At 32.7% G+C, this 20,106-nt stretch overlaps 2 protein-coding genes across 4 annotated transcripts in view; one reads left to right on the forward strand and one right to left on the reverse strand.

Annotated features, from left to right (window-relative positions):
- LOC148227473 (putative G protein-coupled receptor CG31760) overlaps window positions 1–20,106 on the forward strand; it is a 76,020-nt gene that overhangs the window by 10,892 nt on the left and 45,022 nt on the right. The gene's annotated exons all lie outside the window — the stretch shown is intronic.
- Window positions 12,025–13,391, reverse strand: LOC148227474 (uncharacterized). The gene is made up of 2 exons (XM_088201984.1): window positions 12,665–13,391; window positions 12,025–12,592 (listed from the first exon to the last, which is right to left on the reverse strand). Exons 1-2 carry the CDS (start codon window positions 13,270–13,272, stop codon window positions 12,025–12,027), a joined length of 1,176 nt encoding a protein of 391 aa, XP_088058110.1. The 5' UTR covers window positions 13,273–13,391.

Here is a 20,106-nt window from a genome sequence, read left to right on the forward strand (position 1 = left end):
GCGCGGGATTGTCTTGCGCGGCTATGTCGGGGCGGCTTAGTCGGCGCGGGATTGTCCGGCGCGGCTTTGTCGGGTCCCCTAAGAAAACATTATTTTAATAAAACTAATAAAGGATACTGTAATAAACACAATACAATTTTATTGCGTTTATTACAGTATCCTTAAAAATGGACAAAAAACGATCTGTCAATCTTATAAGACGTTATTTTGATACTGTAGTAATATGGTAATTTAAAATAAAATAAAAATATATCATCTTTCTTACATTCAGTATAACGAAATTTATTTATTGTTCCCGTGAGCTTCGCTATACTGAGATTTCACTATACAGTGTTTATTTGTATTAGTATCTAGCTAATTTTTAAAGCTAATCATAAATGATTAAATATCTAAGTTTCAAATCCAACTTTAAATAATATAAAATGTTTTTCTCTGTAAATATTTAGTTAAGTTGTAAACCTATATTCAAATGAATTGAAAATATTAAGTATTTTTTATAGATTGAACCATTTTGACCATCATTGATAATCCTAAATATTAATGTCTAATTTGAACCATTAAATTTACAAATAGATTTTAAAAAATCAGAACGAAGCAAAAATAATATTTAAAACCCAAAAAGTTGAGGGTCCGGTATTTGCACACTCGCTGGATAGTATTATATAATATAAATATATTATATTGTGTCAGTTATCGCCATCTGGATTTTCAATACTATTGAGAACAATCAATCGCTTTTCTGTTCGATAGAGAAACCTTGCTCTATCATCAGGAGCGGGGCTCGTTACTAGTAATAGGGTGTAAATTTTCGCCACAGCTTTACGCAACAATATTTTTCTTAATCTACCGGATTCATAAACCACTGTGTTATTTTATAATTTAACTCTTCAATATTTTCATGACAGTAAGATTTATTTTTTGCTATAAAATAATTTATTAAATAATATGATATTTACATAGGATAGTATATTAATTATAAAATTATTCTTTGTATATGTATATTTATGTAGTACAATATAAGTAATATAAATCATTAAAAAAATATATTCTATATATTTTTCTAATGCATATTTCAAAATTCATGTAACCTAATAGTGTAATTTATTATTATTTTACATGAAACTAAACATGTGTTTATTTTCATCATACAATCGCACGGTGCTCTATGTAATATCGTCATTATATTTATAGACCAGGCTGTGGGTGAATTTTCGAGTATGATAATGAACGCCATGATATAAGTATAATATTACACGATACATATTATGTATAAATTATTGTTACATAAATTTACAAGTAAAATTTCCCTTAATAGGGGAGCAACTTACATAATTAATGCCGACGAATTTTTCGAATAATATTGATTTCAGAGTTTGCTTTTCCGAATACAAATTGTGATATTACGTTGCTCGTGTACTGTATTAGGTTGTAATGTAAAAATTTAATATTGTTACATAAATTAACTGGAGAGGTTTCTTTCATTATTTTTTTAAATACATTATGTAAACTGAAATAGGCCGTAAAAACATTCCGCACAGTATCGCGATTGTTTTGTGAAAATTAATTCGTTTATATAATATTATGTCGAGATTTTTTGCCGAATCTAATCGCGTTAACAAAGAGAGCTTTTTGTACAAAATTATTGCGTAACAAATAATGTTAACGATTATTTATTAATTGCGACAAAATTTACTTTCGCTGAAAACAATTCAATAACGTCGTATTCTCTTTTGAAAATGAGGTAGTCAGGGGAATTTTTTTACAAAAGAAAGCAATTTTCACGCTCAATCAATTAATTAATATAAAAACATAATGTACTTTTAAAATTTAGGGAGATTTTAATGTGTCTATAATTTATTATTATTTATAAATTACCAGATTCTGTGATTTATTTAGAAGTAGTCCTAAATGTTTTTTTTAATTGTCACGATTATTATGTTGTATAAAGTTGCAAGTTACAATTCGACAATTTATATAGAAGACTATAGATCTAAAAAGTTATTAATATATATTTTATATTTATCTATGTATAATATTTGTTCAATCAAAAAATAAATTCTTGTGAAATTTTGGTATTCGACTTTAAAGTGTGGAGAATTTTTAATAAGTTTTTATATTAATAACAAATTGAGATAAAAATATTCAGCTGAATATTTTTGAAAAATAACTTTCACGTTTATAATTAACAAACAATGTTATATCCGACTAAGAATGCATTATACGTATGTATTATATATAAAAAATAACATTTTCAATTTAACTTTATACCGGGGAATGAAATTGGTTCCTGCGTGTGGCATTAACTGATGAGTTTAACGATAATGCTCAAAATAAGAAAACAATTATAGATGTTGTCTTTGAAAGTGACAACTGTACAGGGAGAATAATAGCAAATACATTTGTGAGCTGTACATATTAGTGCAAACAGTTATGGTAAAACATGCAAGTCATTAATATACCATAACTGATAAAAATATCTATTCAGCAATTGATTGGCACGACAACCAGGGATTCAATTCTGAGATTAAGTAAAAATTAGTGATTATCACTCCAGTGAAAATTTATTGCTGGGGTGGCCAACCCGCTTTGAACATTTTTCCGGCCCGCGAAATTCATCACACTTTTACCAAATATATTTATTTTGTAATCGCCAAAACACTATAGACAATTTTTCACTAATCTAAATCTAATATAGGGATATTTAATTTTATATATGGCCCGTGAAGTTATGATGCATTTCCAAAGTGGCCCGAAAGATCATTTGAGTTCGACACCCCTGCATTAGTACTTCAATAGAAAGTTATCATCGGCATAGAGATGATTTATTCTGAAGTTATTCCTACTTTAATGAATAAAATATATTATGAGTAGAGCTTAATTTTAAATAAAAATTGAAGTACTAAAAATCAAAGTCTCATAACTTTTATAACAATTATACAAAATCTTGTTGATTTATGAACTAAAAATATAATTAATTCTATTTGTCCAAGAACTAATACTTTGACTTTTCTAATTAATGTAGAAATTTCTTAAAACAGTCATTCACTGACTAGATTCTAGATCGGTGGCCGAATCTAGTTCTTTACAGATATATCCACAATCACTAGAGGAACAGCAACACGGTTTTCGTTCGCGTCATTCTACGGTTACTAACCTGTTGTGCATTTCAAAGGCGATGACAAAATCTCTCAAAATACAGGTCGATATAGTCTGTACCAGCTTTCAAAATGCATTAGATAACGTTTATCAAGAACTTGTTCTTCAGAAGTTGAGCGGTTTCTAGAACTGACATGTTAGATTTTTTTAAGCTACTTAGGTAGCTGCTGTCAGTATATAAGCTTTAGGGGGCGTAGCCCTAGGGGTGGTTGACCTCACGACCAATGAGATTCTTCGGTGAATTTTATTAGATTGTTTATTAAGTTATAATTACAATTTTGACTATGGACGATTACGGCGTGACGTGTCTTGCGATGAAAGTGTGCAGGTGATGATGTCTCAGGGCTCTGTGGCTGCGTGCGGCGAGTGTCAGGTCTAATCTGCAGGTCTGTCGGTAAGGGCGCGTGGCTGGTTCCTCCGGACGGCTGCTGGTAGATCTTGGCACGCTGGCTCTGCTGGTGACGTCTCTTGTCTCGTGCCTCAGCCGTCTCTTCCATCTGCCTTGGGCCGTCTGCCCTCTCCTCATTGAAGTCCGGGATCCAATCACGATTATGCATCGATCTCCTAGCCAATCGCTGCAGTGGCTTCTTAGAATTCAAGAAATCGGATGTGTATTTCAAAAGCCAGTTTTTTGCTTGGCTCCAGACTTCCGAAATCTAAAGAAAGGGTTTGCATTGTGGTGATTTATTGCGTCCGTACCGTTTTGTCACAAAATGGATTCTCTTAACGACCTGTGTTGTGTGGTCAAAAGAAATCCCTCTTGTGTCCATGATGTTTGTCTCATTGTTAATGAATGAACGTTTTTGGTCACGGTCATTAACAATGAGACAATCGTCCATCTAAATGTGCCTTAATGTGTGGACCCCACAAAGCTATGGTAATCATCGCTCTGACGAGTATCTCACCCATTCTGAAGGACCATAGGGAGCAAATTTGAGTCCTCTTTCTTTTCTTTATCAACGATATGCATGAATTGAAGTAATTTTACATAAATAAGATTACTGGAATAAAACTCACAAAATTATTACCCTAATAGAAAATAGTAAGTGCAAAAAATAGGTTATTTACTGATAAGCTATTATTTTCATTCAAAAAATACCATGCTCTATTAAACAACAAGATTAATTGGTGATTTAATTAAAAAATATGTTGATGCAAATGTCTTCTGCTTCTTAAGAAATTGCACATGTGAATTTGAGAGCGTAGCGCAAATTAGCTTTTTAATTATAAAAATTGAGGTTCTGTATCAACATAAACTGCATGAAATAAAAAATAGTAACATACACAAATAATACAAATTTCATAATGGAACTAAAGAATTATATTGAAAACATTTTTACTTCGGGGATTAAGGAAATCATTTTTGATAAAAACAACATTAAAATTGGCGTCAGTAAGTGGAAAATCCTTTCTTTCCAAGATATTTTGTTACATAGTATTTGTCACATTTTCACGCGTGATTTTCAATTCCAAATTAAAATCTTTGTTCTTCATTTCTAAAAACATTGTTCTTCATTTTTGAAACGAAGTTTTAGAAGAGCTTGTCAATCCTTAACCTATTATTTGTATTATTAACAATTTTATTTCTATGTTTATTAAGCCTTCATTAAACTTAATCAACTTAGTCTCAAAATATTTCTATGCATATACTATATTTATATGTTTATTAAGCATTAATATACCCAAGATTTCTACTTTTACTGAAATTGGGGTAATTTACCCCAGATCCTCGACCCTTGGAATATAATAATATAAAATCAATATTCATATGTACGAATTCTGAATAAGTAAATTTCGTAGAATATTTCTTCAATAGAATTCAAGATTTTTTCAGTAATGTATTATAATATAATATTTTTGCAGTAATAAAAAACATACTTGAAAGTTTCAATATTGTTTTTTGATATCTTATTGCTTTTAATATTTATTTTCAGTTCAGTTTTCAACTAATGTTTATGTTCAACTCTCAAATAGCTAAATAATTTAGTAAACATGTTTTAAGGCTTTATCGCAATATATATTTTATAATGTATTTTGTAAAGCTTACCTCGAAAATATACAGAGATAAATATTTTTTTGTATATTTTCTTATTTTTGACTTAGATATTAAAATGTAAACAATAGACCAAATATTTTCTACAACTGTATTAAATATTTTCAACAATATTTCTTAATAAACAATTTATTTTTTGTAGTCACCAAAGTTTCATTTTTCATTTAATTATCATTACCAATCTCAACAGCTGTGAGCAAACCCGGGGCATAAGAAAACAATGATTCCGGGCCTCATGACAAAAATAGCATTTTATATATTTTTTAACACCGTAATATAAATTCTTGAATAAATAAAAATAGATACGAGTTAAGCTTTCTATGCTACAAATATATATAAAAATTAGCCACCTTTGCGACATATTTTCAAAAATCGTATTGTATGCAAAATATTTTAATTAGGCATTATCTACTCATATTATTAATCGTGTTTTGTTTGCTACTCAGTTTTAACATATAGTGAATTTTCAGTCAAGGTCAAAAGCATCTCTGTAGTTTATTTCCGATTTTTACTTTTTTTTTATACATAAATTCTTGCTATGATTTTTTCCAGAATCGACCCCTAGGAATTTGTCCCTCTCTCCCCCTCCCCCTCTCGGCAGGCCTGGCTGTACTTATAGAAACATTGTCAGCCTGCGAACAAACTAAATCTTTATAAAGTGTTTTAAGATAATTTATTTTTATTTATTTTATTATATAAATGATAATGTTAAGCCCGTTTATTTGAGAATTTCTCAATCATTCGGTCATTTTGATATATTACTGCTTTTATAAGGTCATGTGGTTCTAGAATACTTTTAATATTTTGTTCTAGAAGCAGGGTTCATGATGTTTAATGGATGCGGAGCATAAAAGGTATTTTTCTTCTCAATCGTCAGAAAGTTGTTTTGCCATATTATTAAACTGTATAAAAATAAGCTTAACCGTCACATATATAATACATATATGTGACGGTTAAGTTATATTACAAAGGTTACAATTTACTATAAAATCTTTGTCAATCACTAGCCGATGATAAATTATCGATCATGTTAGCTTTTCATTGATTTTTCAATGAGCAACGTTTTAGAAACATTTTTGAATCAAATTAAATTTAAGTCGTACCTTATATGATTGAACAGAATATGTATAATTTATGGTGGTTATGACAATAATAGTACACCCGAATGACCCTAATAAGTCCCCTTATCACCGAAAACATCTATTAAGACTTTGAACGCGTTCGGTATTTGAGCACACCCCTATTCAGACTAATACGAATTTAATCTTGGCTGAAGTAACCCGCTTTAATAAATTCGCCGCTTAGTTAATTAAGCGTGTAACTGCTGAGCAAAATTTTCAACTCGATATAGTAGATAGGTACTATGGGAAATAAATATCGCAATTATGTACACGCGGATAAAAATAAAAATGCGACAGGTAAAGGTTTTCCTCGCCAACGAAGATTTTCCGTGACCCATTAAATATAATGTAGACCTCTAAACGGCCGCGAGCAACAGGCCATGTTGCCCGTACGTGTTTACATTTTTTGGCTCGTTCCTCTGATATTAGCAAAACATAAAAAGAGGCATTTAAAACGCGAGCTCTAAATGAGTTTATTTATTTTACGGACAAGAGTATCGAGTTCCGATATCGAGGTTATGTCAACACTCCTCCCTGTCCTCAGTTTAATGCGATAGATCAAACAAAAATAAGATGAAATAATGGCTGATAATTATTTAATTTATTTAAAATGAGTGAGAATAATTAAGATGTTTCAAGTATGCAAATAAGTATGTCCAATCTATTTTCTCATATTTTATAAAAATATTTTTTAACGTTGTTCGTTTTATTTATTGTATCTTTATACAATTTTAAGCGACATTATAATATTTTTGTGACATTTTGATACGCAACAGCTTACAGAGAGATATACGCTTTATGTCTACCTAATATAACTTGACAGTGTTTATATGATTTATATAAAGCGTTATAATAACCCTTCATAATAGGAATATGAATATCAAAGAGTAATAATAATATAACTAGTTTAGCAGGAAAATTTCCATTAAATATAATAATTGTAAATATCCAGTAAATACACAAATAACATTGAACCACAATTTAAATTCTGAAATCCCACATAAATGTAGCGCTATTTTTGTAAAAAAAAACAGATGTTTTTAAAGTAAAGCAAATACCTAATTCAAGTTCTTTCTATCGATTAGTTATTTGTAAAAAAAAAATGCTTAATTTATTATTTTTCCAAGCAAATTCTGCTAAAAAATGAGCTTTTTTCTGTAGCATCAATATTGTTTAAAAAGGGATAGAAATGTTATTCATTCCAATTGTGCTATGACTAATAGAAAAAATATTATATAAAATCCATGAGTTATTGTTTGATTTGACATTATTAAAGGTGATACAGTTCGAAGTCCACACTCGAAAGCTGTTAGGCAGCAAATATCAGCTGACCATAAGTTGTGGTCAATATGTTAGAAACTGGATCAACTGACTCTTGAGGTCGGTCGGCGAGAAGATCAATCTGTCGTCAAATTAGAGCCTAGGAATAATTAAATATATTTACTTATCGTCATATACTTATCCTTCTCACGATTTTGGTTTCCAAGCAATAATATTTACATTCAAATTTTTTTGGATTTTTTTATTATGGTTTTGCCTCTGTAAAAAGATGAAAAATTTTATATATCAAATCCATCGCAAAATAATTCGTAACTATTATAACATTTTTAGCTTAAAAACCTAAGCTAAAATTAATTTTATTGAATTATACACAGTAAGATATTAACCCTTTGCGCTCGTAAGTCGACTATGTGTCGACATCGTATTTCAAGCGTTGTACTCGAACGTCGACAATATGTCGACAAAACTTTGAATGCATTTATTGGCTTTGTGTTCAAGCAAATTTTGAAAATTTAAATTTATTAATAGTAAAAAGACTTCTGTTAAACACATTTCAGTAATATTGAATTTTTAACTTATGCAAATAACTCAATAATCTTAAATTTACAAGTGTAAGTTTATTGTAAAATTTTTCATCGGAACATGGTCAAAGCGCGCGCTGTTAGGACGGCATCGCGCTAGACTTGACAGATTTAGGTTGTCAATTAATGCTTTAAAACTGATTTTTTCCTTCTAAGGGCATCTATATTTTTATGATATGGGATGAAACGGGATCATATGCTCTAATTGTGCATAATTATTACTTTATATTGTGTGTCTGTTATGAAATAAAAATAAAATTTTTAAGACGGAAAAAAGAGCGAGATGCCGTTATGCTAGCAGAGCTCGCTTACTCGCTCGCACTAGTAAAATGAGCGATTGACAACTATCGACCTGGGTACTCAACTCAAACGATAATATTAGTCTCGACACATTTAATATATTTTCGAGCTAGTAAATAGCTAAATTATGTAAAACAGAATTAGTAATCTGTGTTTTAATTATTTATAAATACATATATTGATTTTCTTTTAAAAATTATCCATATAATTACGAATGACGATATAATATTGAATTTTTAAGGACGTGACGATGAATTCGATATTAACCGTGATATTATTACTGTGACAGTAATAGTATGCGTTTATGCTAAGATTATTTTTACCAAATTTAAATCTGGTACAAGTATTTAAAGTTTCAAGTTTTAGGATAATCTTTTAATGTAAAAATTTTTTATGATCAATTTATTTATATTTTTAGAACTGTTTTAATAAATTCAAAACTTAAAAATTCAAAAATAAAGCCACGAGGCCAAACTACGCTGGTTTTTTTTTTTTTTTTTTATAAAAGTTTATTTCTTAAGTAGACATAGGTAAAATAGCATACAGATATATTAAATGCACAATACTGGTTCATAACCATTTACATTGTTTACAAATTGTTAAGTTATACAATAACATAAAAAGAATAATAAATTATACGAGAATATACTAAATTAAAGGAAAAATACATAAAACCTTTTACAAATTTAAAAAAAAATCCAAAAAAAAAAAAAAAAAAATTTTGGAAAAGAATGAAGCAGATGAGAAAAACAAATTATACAAAATACATAATATACAAAATAAAACACATACAAAGGTAAATAAACCTAGCCCTGTAGACCTGAAACTGATGACACTGTGATGAGCTTAACTGCATCAAAGCAATATGTGCTTAGGCATTTTATGTTTGTATTTAAATTTAAGTTTTGCTTTGTCGTAATCACCGATTCTTGAAATTAGTGGGTTTGCGTGGTCTCGCGAGATTTTTTTATAGTATTTTTCGGTTTGATAATAACAGTATTCTTTAATGGTAGGAATTAAATGTTTGGTGTGGAGTTTTTTAAGGTTAGTATAAAACGGTGTATTATAAATTATTTTTATGGCTTTATTTTGAATTACTTGAAGTTTATTAAAATTACTATTACTCGCGTTACTCCACACTGAACAAGCGTAAGTTAAAACAGGTCTGATTAATTGTCTATAGACTAGAATTTTATTTTTTATTGTAAGCGCACTTTTTCTATTAAATATTGATTTTAGAGCCGCAATGGCGCCGAGCCCTTTCGACCGGAGTTCAGTTATATGTTTATTGAATTTTAGTCTGGAGTCCAGGTGTATACCCAGATATTTAACGCTCGCTCTCCATTCAATGTTATGCCCTTGTTCACTTTTAATGGGTGCAGGCAAGGGTTGTCTACGTTTAGTGAATATTATTGCTTCTGTTTTGTCTTGATTAATTTTAATTCTCCATTTCATAAAATATTTTTTTAAGTTTTCAAGGGATTTTTGAAGTTTAACTGCAATAGGTTTAAGACCATAAGAACTAGTAAGGATTGCAGTGTCGTCAGCGTACATTGAGAGTTTAGTATTTTTTAACATTGGAATATCATTAGTATATAGAATGAAGAGAAACGGGCCAAGTATACTTCCTTGAGGAACACCAGCTGGTATTTTACGCGGTGTCGAAAATGTATTATTTAGCGAAACAACATAGCTTCGATTCTTTAGGTAAGACCGTAACATGTGAATAATGTAATAGGGAGTTTCATATTTTAAAAGTTTATACATTAATCCATCATGCCATACTGTATCAAAAGCCTTTTCCATATCTAATAATAAAAGACCAGAACTTTTTTTCATATTAAAATCGGCAGATATGTGCTCTGTTAATCTATTAAGTTGATGCGTAGTCGAGTGATTTTCGCGGAAACCAAATTGCTCATTAATGAGTTTGCTATTAAGAGATTCCTTTAATCGAGATAATATAATTTTTTCAAATAATTTGCTTAATGAGGGAAGTAAACTTATCGGGCGGTAGTTAATTGGTATGTTATCTGCTTTGCCAGGTTTTTTTATCGGATGAATTTTTGCCGTTTTCCAGATTATTGGGAAATATCCAAAAGATAAGCATGAATTAAAAATGTTATTTAAGTACTTAAAGCAAACAAAAGGAAGGTTTTTAATCAATATATTCTCTAATTTATCTATACCTGGAGCCTTTCTATTTGATAATCGTTTAACAATACTAAGAATTTCTGATATGCCGACTTGGTTAATGGATTTTTTATCTATTGGAGTTTTACTAATATCTTTAATTGCCCGGTCTACTTTATTTTGGGTTTTTTGGTCAATGTAATTTTGCGTAAGTTGATAAGATGTAGAAAATGTCTCAGCTAAAATCTCGACCTTCTCCTGAGTCGTGTTAGCTACGTTGTTTCCGGTTTTTAAAGGTGGTATATTTGAGTTTTTATTTTTAAGCGATTTCGTCATTCTCCATAAGGAATTATCTCCCGGTTTCAAAGCTTTTAGTTTACGCGACCACGAAGCGTTTTTGATGTTTTGAATTTGAACGCGAATTTCATCAGTTAGTTTGTTAATTAGAGTTTTAAGTTGGGGCGATTTATTTTTGTGCCATTGCTTTCTCATATTATTTTTAATTTTAATACGTTTAATTATTTCTGGGGTGAGTTCTATGTTATTCCAAATATTTTTACGCGACGGAATTGATGATATTTTGGCCTGCTCGATCACGGATGCTAAGTAATGAATATCATCGTCAATAGTTTTAGTGTCATTTGAGGTATAATTCTGTCGTTTAATCAATACCCGAGACTCTACTATGCTTCTGAATCGCTTCCAATCAGCCTTTGCATAATTGAAAACGACCTCAGACACCATCTCGACCTCACCGTCCAACGTAAAGAATACTGGAAGGTGGTCCGAGGACAGAGCCTGGATGCAGTGCATGTTTGAAATCCGGGAATTACCCTTGACCAACGTTATGTCCAGAATTGACGGAGTCGTGTGGTTGGTAGGATAATGCGTTGGGGATTTCGGAAAATTTACAGTAGTGTCCGTATCGTGTAAATAATCAAAGATTAATTTACCGGATCGATTCGCACCGGGGCAATCCCAATGCATGTGTCTCGCGTTAAAGTCTCCAGTTAATATCACGGATTCTCCAAGACGAAACACATCATCAAGGTCACCTCGAAGCAACCTGTCACCGGGAGAATTATACCCCGCGACAATTATTATTAATTTATTATCGTGTTTAATTTGTATCGCGACAGTTTCAAGATTAGTCGTGTTTGTTGTAATGCGCGCGTGTTTAATTGATTTTTTTACAAATATCGCGACCCCTCCGCCTGGCCTTGAGAGACGGTCCCTCCGGAGGCAGACAAAGTTCGGTATAAAAACGTTGACGTGTGGTTTGAGGTAAGATTCGGTGATTACGACAATATCAATTTTGTACTCACTGATCAGCAGTTCCAGTTCTCCAGTTTTATTTCGGAATCCGCGTGAATTCCACGTCAAAACGTTGAGCCCCACCTTAGAAGAGCACATCGAGATATTCGACCATCATCAAGGCGATCTCCATTTTGCTGGCACACTTTCCAGCCTTGGTCCTGATTTCTTGAAGGACGAGCAACATCCTGCGTAGCTCTGAAGTTGGCATTGTGTCTGAGAGGGGCTCCTCAGGCTGCCTGGTTTGGGGACGTTGTGGCGCCTTGTTTATTGGTGCTGGTGCGGCGCCAACCTGGGCGTTCCATGAAGTGGCTGATGAGATCACTGCTGGGGTGGTTGAGGTTTTTATCAACGCTGGTTTCGTTGGTTTCAGTGCAGGAAATTGCGCTTGCTCGAGGTTGAATATGTTGTTCGGCTGCGACGAGTGAACAGTGGGAGTCGGTCTCTGTTGTCTCTTCTGAGTTTTCTGTAGGTATTCTAACCTACGAGGGCAGTCCTTAAAATTGGCCGGATGGTCTCCTCCACAACCAGTGCAGGTGGCGGGTGCTTCTCGGTCCTTCTTAGAGCACTCGTTCGTGGCGTGGTTTCCGGGGCATTTGACGCACCTGGGAGCTCGTTGACAATTTCTTGCAGCGTGGCCGAATTGTTGACACCTGAAACATTGCGTTAAATGCAACTTATTACGCTTGTACTTTTCAAGCGTGGCCTTGGTGAAGCAAACGTACCGGATGCTTCTTATAGTGCTCGTTGTTGTATTAGCCGGAAACTGGACAAGGTAGAGCCTGGAGTCTCCTTGTTTCTCGGTCTTGGTCTTCATTGCCGTCACCTTGACGACGCTAAGTCCTTGACGTTCGAGATCTGCGGCAATGTCTTCGGTGGGGACCTCTGGGAGCCCTCTCAGCACGGATTTCACTGTTTTATCGTCGTCGGCGGTGAATGTGTGAAAGGCGCGTTGGCCCTTCAGTCCATCCATTAACAACGCGCGTGCTTCAAACGACGCGCAAAGTACTGACACATTGCCACTTCCCGTGTATCGCAACGAGAAGTTCGATGTTTTTGTGATCGACTTAATTAAGTCGATCGTCTGGAGGTGTGTTCCCGTGATCTCTACGATCACAGGCGGTATCCTCTGCTGCTTCCTTTCGATCACTTCGGGAAGCTTTTCATACCTGTTTTGGCTCGTGGTCGGAGGCATCTTAGCATCCTGGGAAACTTTCGATGTCTTTTTGGGTACCTGCCACTCGTGGTCTGGCAGGCCTGAAGTTGATTGTGAGGCGTTTAGGTACGCCTTCAACGTTCCAAGAGAACGCTTGCGCGTCTGCGCCTTCTTCATGGCGCTGTCTTTGTAGCTAATTGCAGTGGGCGTGTCTATCGTTGCAGAACGGTAGCGGGGGTGTCCTTCGTACGATAACGGAGCGAAGCGCGAATGCGACCGCTCGCGTCAACAGCACAGAGTGGACTGAACTACGCTGGTTCGCTCTAGGTGTAAAAACGCCTGCCAATCCAAAACAGATCCCCACAAAAAAACAATGTAATATTTATCATTTCTGCCTCAAATGGGCAAATATTGTACATACGAAAAACTTGTAGAATATTTGTCTAAATATAAAATTTGATCATTTTCACAAAATATAATAAAACTTTACCAGCCCCACCTATTTGTTTTTATGTACGAAAAAATTGGGTGGGGCCTGGTCCCAATTGCATTTATATTATCACCACAGCTGATATTTTTGAGCGCCATTTCGAAATTTGTTAATATGTGGGGGCACCTATTCATGCCATATTTTTAAAAATATTATGGTTCAAATAATTGATTTACAGCCTTAAATTATACTAAAAAGCCATTTTATCAGGCTCAAATGCTTACGCCACCTTTAAATGTCTAATGAGTACTGGCGATTTTCTTGATGACACCTATAGAAGTCATCCGCGGTGAAAGGGTTAAAAGTCTTGTAAAACATATTTTTTTCAGTGAGTTTTAGGATTGTATTACACTTATATAAATTTATCCATATTTAACACTCTAAAGGTGGATGACTCAAATATGCGTCATTGAAAAACTATTGGTAAAAGTCGTTTATGCACAACATAATCAACACTTACACGTTTAATTGGATAAGATTTAAAACACAGTTTGTAAATTAGTGATATCTATTATATATTGTTAACTATAATTACAGCTTACAATCAATAGATGTCGCTTAGCAGTTAGGGCTTAATTTTAATAATAGCGCATTCTTAATATTAAAATGTTTAGTTTGCTGCGGGACCTGAACCGATAGTCTCTAGGATATCAGTTCAACGCCTTAAGGACTACGACATTCCGGTTATACAAGACAATCTAAATATAAAGTTGTAAAATCGCCATGACGCGTTTTGAATGTCTCTCTGTAAAACATATGACTGAAGAATATAGACAAGGTTATTTTGCTCGTGTAACACCATAGACCAGGGGTCGGCAAACCTTTTTTGCGAAGGACCAGATTGTAAATATTTTAAGCTCAGCGGGCCAGGAAGCAAAATTAAAATGAGCTTTATCATTTCTCTCAAATATTCAAATGTATTGCAAAAGGCGTTACGTGGGCACTGAAGATGCTTTCAAATTTAAAGTGCATAACGTCACGGTGAAATACAAAGCAATAGGAGCACCTTATAATGTGATACCTAGCTAGCTCCTTAACTCGACGGTTGGCCGTTCTATTATAGCACATACTTTGATTTTTTTATATGTCAAATCTAACAATTACTTGCAGCCCGGATTAAAATAAGCAGAGGGCTGGATTTGGCCGTAATTTTCTGACCTCTGCCATAGACAGTGAATATATTAAAAAATATCTAATTTAATTTGGCCTTCTTTTTCGTATTTTAAATATTCCTATCCTAAGTGCATGTAAACGCAGGACAAATACCCCCTGGATAGATATATCTCCCATCAAAACTCCCCTGGACATTAACCCCCTGTACAAATAATCCCCTGTGCAAATAACCCCCTGACAAATAGCCCCCTGAAAATTAACCCCCCGTGTAAATAACCCCCCTGACGATTAACCCCCGCCACGTATAGAGATAAGTATTTTATATAAGTTGTTATTATTTATAATAAATGGTCATTATTTTAATAAAATAATGTTTAATACGAATAATCAGTATCAATACTAATTTATTTCATTCAGCAAAATACAGAAATTTTAAAATATCAATAAAACTAACACATTTACGAAGAAAATATACGTATTGTATATTTTGTACCGGTGACCGGTGCGAGCAAAATTGTTATAAAGAGTATTAAAAAAATAAAAAATATTATTAGGCTAGATACATATGTATGTATAATACAGCTAAACTTTGGTAATGGCGTCAGTATATGTTTTATTAAGTATAATAGAGCGTCACGAGACGTGTTAAGTAATATCTGTATTATCTTTATACGTGGCGGGGGTTAATTGTCAGGGGGATTATTTGCATGGTGGGTTAATTGTCAGGGGGTTATTAGCACGGGGGGTCAATGTCCAGGGGGGTTTTGACGGGGGGTTATTGTCCAAGGGGTATATTTCCAGGCGGTTAGTGTCCTAGAACCATATTTCCTAATCTAGATTCTCCTTTATATATGGACCTTCGCTTTAATTTATTTGGAATCTCATTATCGGCAACTTAGCGTCAAAAGTGTTAAATTTTGCTTTTAAAAATCATTGGTTATATCGTCAAAATGTATCCTTTTGCTTAAAACATATGTGCTGATGTGCATATTGTTTGTGTTTTATTTATTGTAAGGTGCATAACAATTTTTCGTAATAAATGTGTTTTTAAACGTTATTATATGTTGATATATGTTTTAATTAACTAACAGTATATTTTTTTATTTTTTATAATACGTTTATTGTAATCTGATTTTCTAAAAAGTCTAAAACTTGTTAATGGGAATATATTAACTATTTACCAAGAAAAAACAACAATTAAAAAAACTAAAAACTAAGGTTTTACTAAGAAAAAAAAACAACAAGTAAAAAACTTGTGCTCTTTGTAATTTTAATCTTGATTAAATTTTATTGTAACCATTATTTTTTTGTATGAACGCAAATTGTTGATCGATGTTATGAGCGCTAAACGCTATAGAACGAGCGCGATGCGCAAGATAATAAGCGCATTGCGCAAGATAATAAACGATAGGTGCAAAAAAAATACAACCAGTCCAATATTTTAATTATTCAGAATTCATATGACATCTAGCTATTTACAAATTTCTTAATGGTTATAAACCCCTGCCGCTACAGCACTCAGCTGTTTTTTAAAATAATTAATTTATTTGTTTTACCGCGCATTTGATTGCGATGGACGAAAAATCATCTAAAAACATCATTACATTTACCTTCCTATACTATGTATACCTAATACTATGTCATTTATTTTTGGTAAATAGTAAGTACAATTCTTCGTGAACACATTTTAATAAATTATTCTTTTCTAAGTTTCATGGTTAACGTTTTACAAATTATTTAAAAAAGTACAATAAAAAAAGTAATTTCCGATTAAAGTATTTAAATTATAATATATTTTAAATATTTAATTAATTTTTTTTTAACTAAAATACTGACAAACTATCAATCTTTCGCTGTATTAATTTTAATTTGTAAAAAGATTAATCAAAACATGTTTTATTTCATTTTTACTTCCATAAATTGAACATAAAAAAAGTCTCGAAATTAAATACGAGCTGGCGCTACCCCAACCAAAAAAAAAATACGAGTGCAAAGGGTTAACTTTTAATTGCACAATTTCCACAAAACTACCACTCCTTGTCACATGTGATTTGATAGTTATTATTGTCCTGATCTGTGTCAGTTTATTTATATTAAGTAATTCCATAATTAGTGTGAGATTCCGAAATTTAAGATTAAACACTCAGTCGTGCTTTGGCCATTAATATCAACGAAGTTATTGGGGGGGGGGGGTAGGTGGGAACATTTGCCCTCCCTTGAATTTACCCAAAAACATGCACGTCATTTAATGTAATATAATATAACGACCTCTGAACGGCTAACTTTTACCCCCCCCCCCCAGAAAAATATAAAATGGCGTCGCTGATTCTAAACTAAAAATTTTCAGGTTATTCCTATAAATAAAATATAAAAAAATAGCTTCGAATCTATCCCGAAAATATATTTTAAAATATAATATTTTAATGAAATTATAGTTATAAAAATATATTTTTACCAATGAAAATATAATTTTTCTGGCACGTGCTAGTAATATTATATGATTTTGACTTATCATTATTTATTTACATGGCGAAACGTCCATTTTCTGGTCAAACCCAAACCTAAACTAGAACTTTCATTAGGTCGAGTCCAAATTACAAACTAAATCAACTCATCTCTCAGGGGGAAATAAGCGGAAGAAGTAGTACGGACAGACGTCGCAGCTCGCATACTACTTCATAGTTTGTCTGCATTTCTATAGTATATTATGTCTTAAAAATATGATAGCTGTCCTTACCGATATTACTATGGACTTCAAAAAGAATTATCACTCGAAAGTGAAAAATTCACGTCAAAAGCAATAAAATCGTGTCGTGACGGCACAATTTTATTGCTTTTGACGTAGGTTTTTGACTTCTGACAAGGGATAATTGTTTTTGCGCTCTCCTATCGGTAAAATTTTGTTTTGATATGCTTCATTCAATTTTCACTTATTGTAAGTCGTAATATTGCTATAAAAGGCTTAATATAAACGCTAGATATCCGAGCGACTACACTGCGACGGCACGATTTTATTGCTTTTGACGTGGATATTAAACAGGAACACCCGTGAATTTGGCCAAAAAAATGCATGCTATTTAATGAAATATTATGAAATAAATAAAAAACGACCACTGATTTGGTTAACTTTTGCCCCCCCCCCCTCCCTGAAAATGCTGAAAAGACGTACCTGGTACGTGTTTTGATATATAGTATGTGTTAGTGCACATTTGGACTTTTCACCAAGTGGACAATTTATACAAAATTGCATCATTTTGAATCATTATAATAAAAATTAACTACTAAGGGTTTTTTTTTGTTTCGTTAAAAAACGACATATATTTCGGGAATATCTAATATTTATAAAGGCAAAGTTATTAGTTTATTAATTAATATTATTTTACAATATTTGTAGCCTTGTCTGCGTTTGAACATCCAGTATTCTGCGAAGATCGGATTGTACTCTTGAGTTTCGGACAGGGCTAGCGTGGAAAGGGAAGCGGTTGCTACTCGGTCTTCTTGGTCTATGTCGAGGGTTGGCATAGCATCACTTGCTTTATGTTGAGATGAACTTTCGTGTGTCTGACGTGCTGACGGAAACGAATTCCGAATGGATGTAAACGATATGGGCTATGTATGCGCTTATATATGCTTGCTCTGGCCAAAGGAATTCGCTTCCCTGTTTGCTTACTCTTGACGTGACAGGAATTACGAAGATTTGGGGGTATAATTGGATTCGTAAATTGCGTCGTCTTTTATATTAGAATATTTACGTAACTTTCAGAGTTGCGGCAACCTGGCACTTGTCATTTCACATACAACCTGCTGCGTTGTTAATGCTATTCAAAAGCGTTTGTAGTTGTAAAAGCCCACGAGTTATGAAACACTACTGACCGTTTAATTAAATTACTCAGCAAAATAAAATAAAATCATGACCCAATAAATACAAGATTAATTTTTGCTATTGTATAATAGTTATGCATGGAGATAATTTTTGTCATTTAATAAAATCTGAGACAAATGACAGATTTAAAGACTGCGTTTATTTTATTTTGCTGACAAAATACTCCTAATTGATACGAAATACCTTATACAAAATAATTTAATTTAGCTACAATTTAAACCATTCTTTAAAACTATACTCAAGATTTTTAACTAAAACTTATTAATAATAATATCAATTTATGTTTAGGCATATTTTTGTTTATATTTGAAGATTGTTCACATAAGTATTATTAAAGGAATCTAGATCCTTTTACCGGAGAAAATTGAACCTAGCACGACCACTAGAGCATAATATGCGCTGTCAACCGAAAGGTCAAGGTTTAAATACGATATATTCCAGAATTTTTACCTCTCGCATATAAAGCGATATTGAATTCATAGAAAATTTACACCATTAAATTTCTTGAAATATTATATACTGCTCGTTTATTCATCAGTTTATAAAAAAAATAAAACAGTTACAAATCAGGGTAAAATAGGTATTTCCTAATTTAATTTTATTACTTAAAAGTTTAATGTAGGTCATAATTTAACTTATAATATAATATTAAACTTATGTTTATACATATATAATAATAATAAAAAAGTTAAAATGTTCATACCGTCCGAGAAAACTTGGTACAGTTAGAAGAAAAGTTAAACTCGAACCTCTTCCACGAACAATAATGAATCTTATTTCCCTCTTTTCCTTGCCCTTCCGCAGGCAGTCGAAAATGAAAGCCCGTTTCGCTCATTGTTCGAAACCAACTTTTTCTTCTTATCTATGTAAAAAGAATGACAAAAAAGATGACATTTTATCTGAAGTAAAAAAACACAAACTGGAGCACAACTGAGAATAACAACAACTAACTGACAGCTAGCTGATCGTTATCGTTCGCATATACATGCGTACATATAATACAATATCTTCAGCAGAAAGGGCCTTTTATTTACGAATGTAAACTCAATTTACGTTGTATAACGACGAGAAAATCATTTCCGACGATCAGATACGTAATCGGCACGTTAATAGGACACCCTTCACGTCGAGGAATCTGCGATACGAACTGTGCCCTTATCTCCTCGCTCTCATTGTACGCTCGAACGACCCATGGCATTTAACCCGTTTGCAACCCCCAATCAGTTTACAGTGTGTTGTTTTAAATTTTATAACCTAGTATATGCAATGTTGAATAGATTGCGGCTTCTCAGACTTCCTCTGCTGTTGACAGATTCAATCTTAAGTAAATATAATTATATATTCATAATAAAATGAGTCTAATTAAGTACACTAATTACAATTCGCAATAAACAAATTGGCAATTCCGTCGGCGCCGATAAAAGTTTGTTGTTAAAAATTAGCTGTTCCTACGAAGCTACTGCATGAATATTCAGAGGTTGTTCGTTGAATTATGCATTAGCGATTGGGGTGTACTAAGTTGATC

The sequence above is a fragment of the Plectrocnemia conspersa genome, unplaced genomic scaffold, assembly GCF_051122295.1.
Source record: "Plectrocnemia conspersa isolate PC_06_02 unplaced genomic scaffold, ASM5112229v1 ptg000013l, whole genome shotgun sequence".
Classification (NCBI taxonomy): domain Eukaryota; kingdom Metazoa; phylum Arthropoda; class Insecta; order Trichoptera; family Polycentropodidae; genus Plectrocnemia; species Plectrocnemia conspersa.

Excerpts from the sequence above, each read along its gene's own strand:
- LOC148227474 (XM_088201984.1), bottom strand. The coding sequence starts at position 13,272 with ATGAAGAAGGCGCAGACGCGCAAGCGTTCTCTTGGAACGTTGAAGGCG. Across the intron at positions 12,593-12,664 it reads AGCACTATAAGAAGCATCCG|GTGTCAACAATTCGGCCACG; the intron begins GTACGTTTGCTT and ends GCAATGTTTCAG.